The sequence below is a fragment of the Monomorium pharaonis genome, chromosome 4 (genome assembly GCF_013373865.1).
Source record: "Monomorium pharaonis isolate MP-MQ-018 chromosome 4, ASM1337386v2, whole genome shotgun sequence".
Classification (NCBI taxonomy): Eukaryota; Metazoa; Arthropoda; class Insecta; order Hymenoptera; family Formicidae; genus Monomorium; species Monomorium pharaonis.
Window position 1 is genome coordinate 12,662,784 of NC_050470.1, and position 11,565 is coordinate 12,674,348.

The 11,565-nt window shown below is 38.3% G+C and overlaps 2 protein-coding genes across 2 annotated transcripts; one reads left to right on the forward strand and one right to left on the reverse strand.

Moving 5' to 3' along the window:
- The first annotated feature begins 1,179 nt into the window (after positions 1-1,179).
- Positions 1,180-3,591, forward strand: LOC105828634. Its single transcript, XM_012667088.2, has 2 exons — positions 1,180-2,773; positions 2,886-3,591. The coding sequence occupies exons 1-2, from the start codon at positions 2,533-2,535 to the stop codon at positions 3,386-3,388; spliced, it is 744 nt and encodes a 247-aa protein (XP_012522542.2). The 5' UTR covers positions 1,180-2,532; the 3' UTR covers positions 3,389-3,591.
- A 3,928-nt stretch (positions 3,592-7,519) lies between these two features.
- On the reverse strand, positions 7,520-9,015 carry LOC105840900. The gene is made up of 3 exons (XM_012687984.1): positions 8,997-9,015; positions 8,123-8,542; positions 7,520-7,623 (listed from the first exon to the last, which is right to left on the reverse strand). Exons 1-3 carry the CDS (start codon positions 9,013-9,015, stop codon positions 7,520-7,522), a joined length of 543 nt encoding a protein of 180 aa, XP_012543438.1.
- Between the last annotated feature and the right edge of the window lie 2,550 nt (positions 9,016-11,565).

Below are 11,565 nucleotides of genomic sequence, written 5' to 3' on the forward strand. Positions count from 1 at the left end.
TTTCACGGCATTCTCTTCAGACACTGCAAAACAAATATATTGTGTTGTTCGCTTTCCCTTCTCTTGATTTTCTTAAATTGTAGCTGTTGTGAGCGTTTGCTCGATTCGGGAGTTCTTCCCGATAGTAGTTTGGGATTCGTCCTGCCTTAGGGGGGTCAGGACCCGAAGGGTGAAGGTTCGGCTCGTTGGTTGAATGATAAGAAACTTCTTACTTGGTTAATTCGTAGTCTTTATTCCTTTGCTTGTTGCTTACGGTCAGCTGTTGCGTAGCGGTATCAAGTGTCACTCGCGATAAGGCTCGTAGTACGCGACGTAACTCGGACGTTGTTAAATTCCTCTCCGCTCGGTCACGGCATGGTCGCGCTTATATACAATGGTTCCTGGCGCAATTTTGGGGGTCTGTGACCGGGCGTCGGTAGCTTCCGCGGGGCTAAGCGTTTCGACATTGGAACGCGGTAGCCTTGCGGTTCAATTGTGTAGCGTAGGGCCTTATTTCTAGAGCGATACGGAACTGCTTCCGATCGGTTCCGTATCGTGATGTTGTAAGCTTGCGGAAACTGCTTGGGGATTTCCGTGACCGCGCTGATTTCCTATGTGTCTTTCGAAAGAGGTGCTTCTTGCAACGACTTTCGAAAGGTGACGCGTTTCACAATTGTAACTATGGCTGTAATTATAATGTATGTATAATAATATATATAGTTGTAAATAATTATGGCTATAGTTATAATAATATATAGTTGTAACTCGGCTTACAACATCCCTCCCCCGTTAGACAAGAAAACGAGGGTGCGATGTTTTCGCTTACAGTTTTGTAAGTTTTGTATTGTTATTAGTACTATAAAATTAAGTTTAATTTTTCTAGATTTTAATTGCTGAATATTATTAATATTATTATTAAATTAACTTAAAATGAAAATATAATTCTTAAATTATTTTTTGCTGCAAACAAAATTTTATTAATGGCTATATAGTTTTAATTGTGTCATATATACATAACATGAAACAATAAATTTATTGATAAGTAAATTTAATTCATATTATTTATTATAATATATAATATGCAAGCGTATCATTAAATTACATTATAACAAAGTATCTTTTATATATGCTATGTTGTAAGCCGAGTTACAATTATATATTATTATAACTATAGCCATAATTATTTACAACTATATATATTATTATACATACATTATAATTACAGCCATAGTTACAATTGTGAAACGCGTCACCTTTCGAAAGCACCTCTTTCGAAAGACACATAGAAAATCGGCGCGCTCACGGAAGTCCCCAAGCAGTTTCCGCAAGCTTACAACATCACGATACGGAACCGCTCGGAAGCAGTTCCGTATTGCTCTAGAAATAAGGCCCTACGCTACACAATTGAACCGCAAGGCTACCGCGTTCCGATGTCGAAACGCTTAGCCTCGCGGAAGCTACCGACGCCCGGTCACAGGCCCCCAAAATTGCGCCAGGAACTATTGTATATAAGCGCGACCATGCCGTGACCGAGCGAAGAGGAATTTAACAACGTCCGAGTTACGTCGCGTACTACGAGCCTTATCGCGAGTGACACTTGATACCGCTACGCAACAGCTGACCGTAAGCAACAAGCGAAAGAATAAAGACTACGAATTAACCAAGTAAGAAGTTTCTTATCATTCAACCAACGAGCCGAACCTTCACCCTTCGGGTCCTAACGCCCCTAAGGCAGGACGAATCCCAAACTACTATCGGGAAGAACTACCGAATCGAGCAAACGCTCACAACAGCTACAATTTAAGAAAATCAAGAGAAGGGAAAGCAAACAACGCAATATATTTGTTTGCAGTGTCTGAAGAGAATGCCGTGAAACATACTTCACAAGTATCATTTCAGACTTTTCAGTATCATGTTATTTGCTTTATTAACAAGTGCTCTAATCTGCACATTTCTATATAACGCGTGTTTTTAACACTACGAAATCTTCCGTTATTTGTATATATAAAATAAAAATGAAGAAACAACATATCGACGAAGTTGAAACGCACACAGTAGAAGAACATTTCAAATTACTCCTGGAAGATAATAGTGTGATTGATCCGGAAGTGACCGACGTAACATCCAATAATCTTCCAGATTGGTACGATAAAAAATTGTACAAAGAAGCTTAAAACTATTTTAAACAGAACATGATGTCGATAATAGTCGCATTCGCACCCTCAATCATTTGGATGAAAATCACTTAGATACTAACCTAACGTTGGAAAAAAGATTGTAGTTGGCTAACACCAACCAATACAAAATGATTTTGTGATTTTGCGCAATGTAACTGATTTTATTGAGTTATTTCAAATTATATGCAACTATACGTAACGAGGTTTGGCTATAAGGAAAAGTTCGAGATGTCTTGTAACATGCAACAATATACTGTTACGTTTAATGATCCAGAATGTTTAAAAAATTATAAAATGGTTTCACCTGAAATTTTATCTAAGATACGGACAGGTATGTTTATTAATGCAAAAATAACCTTCAAATCAGTGGGCTACAATGATAATTTATTATTTGTATGATTGCATTTTAGATCGCGTATTTGCTGAAAATATGTTTATTCAAGCAAAAGCTGCAGCTAATCGTTTGGTACAAACGGAACAAGTATCAAACTACACATTGACAACAAAGAATACTAAGGAGGCAACGGTAGGACCATCCTCTGAATGTGGGGACAATTCTTTGATTTTGTATGATGATTTCTGTACAGATAATTTGACATTGTCCAGGATACAGACAGGTATGTTTATCAATGCAAAAACAACCTTCAAATCAGTAGGCTACAACGATAATTTTTTATTTGTATGATTGCATTTTGGATTACGTGTTTGCTGAAAATACGTTTATTCTAGCCAAAGCTGCAATTAATTCTTTAGAACAAACGGAACAAGTATTAAAATATACATTGACAACAAAGAATACTAATAAGGAGGCAACGGCAGGACCATCCTCTGAATGTGGTGACAACTCTTTGATTTCTCATGATGACTCCTGTACAGATAGTTTGACTGAAGAAAACAATGAAACCATAGACAACAATGATGAAGATCATAATGATGACAAGTATTCAAATGCTTGGTACAATTGGACGTATGAACAAACTCTTTTGCTTATTGAAAGCTACGGCATTCATGAAGAAGAGAAGTCACATCCAAAACAGCGTAAATACATGTGGGATAATATTGCCAATGACATGATAAGCCACGGACATGATGTTGATAAAAAGTTATGCTACTCCAAGTGGACTAATTTACTGAGAAGTTATAAATCAGCTAAAGATCAAGTTCATGGTAAAAAAAAACTGGAAAAGCCCCTTCAAAATTTATTTTTTATGATGTTATGGATGAACTTCTAGGCGAAAGACCATCTAACTCATCTTCACAAACGTTGAGCTCACTCAGTAAACAATCACAAATAAAACATAAAAGAAGCAAAAAAATAGCAAACAATTGTAGTAATTATGAAGAAGAGAAAGAAGATAGTGACATTAATGAGCAATTAATGAATAATACTGGTACTGCTAAAAAACGACAGAAAATGACACAAAAACAAAAAAAATCATATTTGATCTTCAAAAAAAGGAAAAAGAAAATAAGGCTGAAAAGTTGAAAAGACAAGAAAAGAAGTATAATGAACGTGAAAGATTGGCGATAGAAAAAGAAAAACTCACAGTCATCAAAGCATATTTGCAAGATCGAGCTGAAAAAAAGACCAACACGTTAAATTTAAATATGTAGAGAGAAATAATTTCACATTTAATTGATATTTATTAAATATACTTAATACATATTAAAAATATAATTATCTATTAAAAAAGGACTTATTATAGTATTTTCAGTGGAGACAATATTAAAGGTAAAAAAATGGCGCTGGTGAGTGAGGACGTGTGAAAGTGTGCTTTGGAAGCTAAAGAGAAAACGTGAGTAGTGAGGAATTGGGGAGGAGAGGGACACAGTGATTCGGAGGGAGGAGGCGAAGAGGCTGCTGAGGAAATGAAGGGAAGACGGAAAATCTACAAAGAGAGAAGTACGACAAAAAAAAATTTGGAGTGAAATAGAGGTGACGAAGCGAAAATGGAGTGACAGGGAGAGTACAGTAAAGAAGAGGAGATGGAGAGCGCGCTAGAGTACGAAGAAAGCGCTCAGGAAAAGAAGATGAATGGAGTTGGTGGCGGGTGTGGAAACGACGCAAGCGCACGAGAGGCAGATAAATGTGTGATGGAAGCCAAGAGAGGGCGGCCAAGAGAATGTGGTGCGGTATTATCGATATATCGATAAAGACTAGGAGGGCAGTGATTGGCGGAAGAAGAGAGATAAATTGTGGAGAGTAGCGATAATAAAGTATCGGGACGACAGGAATCGAAAAGGATCGCATAGCTGAAAGGTACAGTAATAGTGGCGAAAAAGATAACGTGTAAAAGGAACGGAAACAACGAGAGAAATACGAGGATGGTGAAAGAAGACGAAAAGGATATGAGCAAGGAGATGAGAGAAGAGTTAGCGAGGATAAAGAGGAGCTAAGAGAAATTAAAGAAGGCGTGGCGGAACTCGTCAAGATATGCAGAAAGTGGTACAAGGAAGAAGATTCGGACGAGAAAAGAGAGGAACGGAGAAAAAGTGAAAGGGGGGAGGAAAAAGAAGAAGGAGAAAACAAGGGAAATAGAGACAAGGAAATAAATAGGAAAGTAGACGACTGGTGGAACGTAGTGAAAAGGGAAGAAGGAGAGAAAGAGGATGTCAACGAGAAGGAAAACAAGGAGGGATAAAGGTTAAGGAAAAAGAGTAAGACAGCAGCAGAGGAGAACTGTAATGAGAGGAAAAAGAAAAGAAAGAAAAAGCAGGATAAGAGAGAGGAGAATAAAGAGGAAAGCAGAAAGTCAGGGGAGATCAGCAACTCCGAAGGAGAGGAGCTAGCAGAAGTGGAAAGAGGAGAGAAGATGAAGAGGGCTAAAGGTGAAGAGAGAAGGCTGGCAAGAGGAAAGCAAAAAAAGAGGAACTAGTCAGAACGGAGAACATAAGTGAAGAACAGCGTGAGGGGAGAGAGACAAAAAGAGGAGGATTCGGAATGCGAGAGAAAGAGAGAGAGAAAGAAGAGGAGAGGGGAGAGCAGAGAGTCAAGGGAGAGCGGAGGCGCGGGAAGTGGGGAGTCTGTAAGCAGAGAACGAGTAAAGAAGACGAAGTGGACAAAAAGAGAGGAGGAGCAGACCTGCGGAAAGAAAATAGAGAAGGATGGTATAGCCAGAGTGGAAGGAAGAAGTATCCCACGCAGAACAAAATATCTAATAGATATCTAATAAATATCTACATATCTATATGATGTCCATATCTACTATGGATAACTAGTTGACATCTAATAGATGTCTTAAATATCTATATCTTCTGAATAACTAGCAGGGATATCTAATGGATATGCACACATTATCTACATATCTATGTCCACCAAACAGCTATCCATTAGATATCCATGCGTTGTCCACATATCCACGTCCACCAAACAGCTACCAAGGATATCTATTAGATATTCACGCGTTGTCCACATATCCACGTCCACCAAATAGCTACCAAGGATATCTATTAGATATTCATGCGTTATCCACATATCCACGTCCACCAAATAGCTACCAAGGATATCTATTAGATATCCACGCGTTGTCCATATATCCACGTCAACCAAATAGCTACCAAGGATATCTGTTAGATATCCACGCGTTGTCCACATGTTCACGTCCACCAAATAGCTACCAAGGATATCCGTTAGATATTTACGTGTTGTCCACATATCCACGTCCACTAAACACCTACTAAAGATATCCATTAGATATTTGGTCGCCGCGCACTCTCCAGCCGAGTAGTGCGCGGCGTCGCCGATAAAGCGGCGTGCAACTCGGAAGTAAGATGCAACAACCACGCTATATAAGGATCACTCGCAGTGCAAAAAACAAGTCTAAAATTAGACTTCCCCAGCGACGAGGGTGTTTCTGTGGTAACTACAGGACCTCTCAGAGCATGCTTGACGGGCCTTCACCCACTTTTGATGATTTTTATGACATCCTCCCACACACAACGTAATATGTATTACATATCTAATGGATATCCTTGACAGATATTAGAGATATCCATGAATATATAGAAAATATCCATTAGACATGCTATAAATATCCAAATGTCCGCAATATAAGATCTAGTAAATATCCATGGGATATATAGATCAATATCCAATTGACATCCATAGCAGTATCTAGTGGATATTTATGTAGATATCCATTGGATATTCTATAGATGTCGACTGGATATTGATCTACATATCCTATGGATATTTATTAGATTGCATATTGCAGACATCTGGATATTTATAGTGTGTCTAATGGATATTTCCTATATATTCATGGATATTCTTAATATCTGTCAAGGATATCTATTAGATATGTAATACATATTATGTTCTGTGTGGGATAGAGAAGCGGAATGCTGATGCTGATGTGTTTATTAAGCCCTAGCTTAGCTTTAGGGCAAAGTGAGATACATGCTTAGCTTAATATAGTCGACAAAAATAAGCACAATTTTCAAACCACAATATAGACGGAATTTTACAGATAAGTTAGACAAACAGAATAAAGCGCAAAAAATGAGAAGCTGTGCTTGACTCGCAAATTGAGTCTAGACAATATGTACAATAAACGTATGCAGTTCTGCATGATATAAAAGTTTACTGCCGTTACACTTATTGAACTACCATATACTTTGAATAAAATACAGCTCCACAATGATTCACTCAGCTTCTGTTCGCCACTCAATTTGCGAAGTCAATTTTGCTAGTATTGCAGAAAATGTAGAACCATGCTCTAATACCACATGCAGTATAATTGTACCGAGAAATATTAACTTACAATATAACCCTTACTCAGAGTTAAAAATATAATCTTAAATCTAAAGCCGAAAATACAATGCAATAGAATAGCGATATTTACATTTGCGATTTTCTATGGTTTGGAATGAGAAAGAGACAAGGAGAAAAGATGGCGGAGAGCAGAGAGAGGACAGCGGATCGGGAAGGGAAGAATTAGCAAGCAGATGGAAGAGACAGGAGCCGAGGAGAACAGAAAAAGAAAGACCGACAGGAAAAAGGAGGATGGAAGAAGAGGAGGCAGAGCGAGCGGAGAGAACCAGCAAGCGGATCAAGGAAAGAGAGGAGGCCAACAGGAAGAAAAGGGTAAGGAGCGCAGTGTGGAGAGGAGTGGAAGGGGAGAGTAGGGAATTAAGAAGGGACTGCATAAGGTTTATTATGAGAATAGAATTAGGAAGGGAGGTAGAAATAAAAGAGTTAGAGGAGAGAAGAGGGGACAATGGAGGGTGGGTGTTTTGTGCCGGTTTTGGTGGATTCCGCTCAGGCGTGAGATGAGAGAAAGCCTTGTTCAAGGTATTGACGTACGAAAGGTAGTGAACACGTTTGATATCAACTATTATTACTTTTATCTTGAGTACATCACTCAGGTACGCAGAGCTCTTATCTTCGCCATATTCTTACTACTACTACTGGGCCAGCCGGCTCCTTCTCTAGATGGCGGTAAATCCGCTGCGGCGCTGTACGTTCCTATGATTAAACATATACTTAGAGTGGACGCAACATTCTACTTCCCTTGAAAGATACCTATCTTTCAACTAAAACTTTATATATTGTAACGTAACAAAACATATTGATTTATGAATTATTCAGGTGACCTGTAATTGTTTTTCTTATAAACTAACGTAACAAAATATAATATAATAAAGTTTTAAGTAACAAACAACGATATCTTATTTAGATTATTCCGGTGTTTCTATCGGCAAAATACATACTTTAGTTATTGAGCATTTACATAATCCGCGACTAGTTTTGATTGTGACTACTCGTGTAATTCCGTCCGTTCCAGGATATACTTTAACCAGCCGTCCTAATGGCCATGTCCTAGGAGGTGTGTTCTCATTTTTTTAAATGACCATGCTTCCTGGACTTATGTCTTCGTTAATAAATCGTTTCCATTTGCCCCTCTGTTGTAGTTGAGAGACGTATTCCGTCGATTATCGTTTCCAGAAGTGCTGTTTCAGCTGACTTAATAGTTGATAACGCGTCAATCGATTAGTGAAGACGTCCAACACCTGTTCTGGTACTGCAATCATTGCCTCTCCTATTAGGAAATGGCCGGGCGTTAACGGCTGCAAATCAGCTGGGTCACTGAACAATGGGGTGAGCGGTCTCGAGTTGAGGTAGGCTTCTAGTGAAATTAATACCGTGTATAGTTTTTCGAGACTCATCGGCATTGTGCCAATAATTTTACACATATGAGTCTTGGCAGATTTTACACCTGCTTCCCATATTCCTCCCATATGCGGGAAATACGGCGGAATGAATTTCCAATCGATGAACTGTTCTGAAAAATATTCTTGAATTTGACTCCGAATCGCCTCTCTTAATAAACAGTCTTTGAGTTCCTTCAGCTGATTATTTGCTCCTATAAAGGTGGTACCGTTGTCTGAATACAAGATTTTACATTTGCCTCTTCGAACAATAAATCTTTTTAATGCATTGATAAATGATGTTGTATTTAAATCTGGTGAAAACTCGAAATGCACCGTCTTTGTAGTAAGACAAATAAACATAGATAGGTACGCTTTATCAGTCTTATTGCGGGATATTTTTATTGTAAATGGACCCGCATAGTCCTCTCCTGTCTACAGGAACGCGCGCGACGCTTGCGTTGGAACCGACAGGAACGTCGTTCCAAACGCGCGATCGATCCGCCGTTATTAAGCGTGAGTGCGAAAATACGCGCAATCGACATTTGTGAACCATCCACGGAATACCGGAGTCAGCCCGTAAATCTGAATATATCGCGAGACCGTGAACTCCACCGAGAAGGGTCAAAAGTACGGCCAGGGTTCGGATGGCTCCGGGACTTCCGTAATTACGGTATCCTTACTTCTCACCGGAGGGCGTGGTAAGCATGCGCGATACCGAGAACGGGGGAAAGACTGACCGAGGTGGGATTTCCTTTGTGGAAAACTCGGGAGTCCAACAAATTGATTTAACTATCGACAAAGTCGCCCCCCCTTGGTGTGACTACCCCTTTTCTGCCATTCAACATCTTAATGCGGTGTCCTTGTTCGATGACCTCTTCCAAATGTATGAACTCTGTGATGCAATCGAGGCTTCGAAAGCGGGATCTGCTGCTGGTCCTGATCTTATAGATAACTTGTTACTCAAGAGATTACCATTAGCAGCGTTGAAGGTTTTGCTTCTTTCCTTTAATTCCATGATGGTTGATGGTTCATTCCCAACATCTTGGAAGATTTATGATGTTACACTAATACCTAAACCTGGTAACAAAGGTTACAGACCAATTTCTCTGGCCTCATCCACATTTAAAATTCTGGAAAAACTGATTATTAAGAGATTTGATAGATTTATTGAACTCGAAATCTTGCTTCTCCCTTCCCAGTGTGGTTTTAGAAAGGGCAGATCAGGTGAAGATTGTCTATCCCTATTGAATATAAATATATATAAATCCTATATAAAAAGAGAATTGCTGGGTGCTCTCTTTTTAGACATAGAGGGGGCATATGACAACATTATCCCTCAAACTTTATTTGATTGCATTAATAAGTTGAGAATTCCAGATGGTTACAAAAAATTTTTTATAAACTTTTTAAGTCCTAGAATGGTTAACTTTTATGAATCTGGACAATTTTTGTGTCAACGCTCCCTTTTTAAAGGTCTTCCTTAGGGCTCAGTGTTGAGCCCTATTTTGTTTAATTAAAGTTTCAATCCCCAAAACTCAATTTATCATTTTTCACAGGAAAAAATTATTATCTCTCCCGGAAATAGTTTACTTTAATAATAATCCAATTCAGATTAGACGGCAGGTGAAGTACCTAGGCCTTACATTGGATGCTGACCTTAGAAGGTCACATTTAACTTCGATTAAAAATAAATCAACTAAATTTATTAATATACTTAAATGGATAGCGGGATCCTCCTGGGGAATAAATCCTGTACAATGTATTAATTTTGTGAATGCTTCTATTAGAACACAATTAGAATGGGGCTCCTTCTGGTATGTCAACTCTGCAGGTACATATTTTTCATATATAGAAAGAATGTTGGGTCTTGCCTATAAAGTAACCATGGGGATTCCACGCTTTACCCCTAATAGAGTGGCTTGGAAATTCTCCGGGCAGCCCTCCATTAAAAGAAGAATTACGCAAACATGTGACAAATTTATTTGTAAGTCCATTCAATTAAATAAATCTAAGATTATTAATAAATTAAAGTACTTGAATCGGTTAATACAAATATATAATATTGCACCTAGGAACATTCCGTTTATTATTGGAAGATTTAACATTGTATATAGATTCTTGGACTCTTTGTATATTTGGAATTTCCACCCTGCTAATTCTTATCCATTAAATTTAAATGAAGTAAAACCAAATATTGGTACAGATTCTGGTAAACTGGCAGTGACAGGAAATCCCAATCAGGCATTTCTAGGACTATCAAGTCTGAATTCTAGTTCCCCAGAGGAATTAAGGATCTACACAGATGGTTCTCAATCTAACCCCATTAATAACACCCCCAAAGTCGGTTGTGCGCTTTGGATTCCATCTTTGGGCCTAACTTTAAAATTTAAACTTAGAGATCTTACTAGCTCTTTTGCGGCCGAGGCTACTGCAATTATTAAGGCCATTAACTTTGTATTACATAGTAAGTACAATAATGTAAATATATGCACTGACTCACTTAGCTGTCTGCATGCACTGGAAACTAGTGATTTCCGTCCTTTTCCCTTATGCAACCTTGTAAGAGACATCAGGGTTAAACTTCTACAGGCCTCCACATTGAATAAGATTATAAGATTTACGTGGTGCCCTGCACACAAGGATGTCCAGGGCAATGAAACGGTTGACACTGCAGCTAAGGAGGCTGCACTTTTGACAAATGCTCCCAATAACAAGTTGAATTATAAACAGGTTCTATCTTCACTCGCGGAGTCTTACAAAAAAATAAACGAAGAATTTTTATTAAGGATCAATGTGGGAACGGGACTTAACTACATGTCTTCCCTTTCTAACATTGATATTCACTTTTTGAAAAAGAAAAGATGTAAATTTAAAGGAAAGATGGTACGACTCTTAATAAGATTATTACCGGATATGCTTATACACAAAATTTTCTTTTTAAAATTGGAATCTCAACCTCCCCTGCTTGTAAGTGCGGCTTGGATATTCAGGACTTAAATCATGTTTTCTGGTCATGTCCTTTGCATGATTTAGTTAGATCTGAGTTCATGGACCTGCTTTTTGCTGCGGGCCTACAGGCCCCTTTCTCTTTGAGTTACATTATAAACAATATAAACAGGAATGTTGCTAAGATTATAATTAAATTTATTTCAGATTGTAAATTAAACATATAGACTTAGATCCATATCCAACAAGTCGAGTTTTATAAACGGAACTACACCAAGATTAAGGGTAATTTACCGTAAACTACAATCGG

What these genes read in the sequence shown, in the direction of transcription:
- LOC105828634 (XM_012667088.2), top strand. Translation starts at nt 2,533, where the DNA reads ATGATAATTTATTATTTGTATGATTGCATTTTAGATCGCGTATTTGCT. An exon ending in ATTGTCCAGGATACAGACAG is followed by an intron (nt 2,774 to 2,885) that starts GTATGTTTATCA and finishes CGTTTATTCTAG; the next exon opens with CCAAAGCTGCAATTAATTCT.
- LOC105840900 (XM_012687984.1), bottom strand. An exon ending in GACGCGTTATCAACTATTAA is followed by an intron (nt 7,624 to 8,122) that starts GTCAGCTGAAAC and finishes GTTTAATCATAG; the next exon opens with GAACGTACAGCGCCGCAGCG.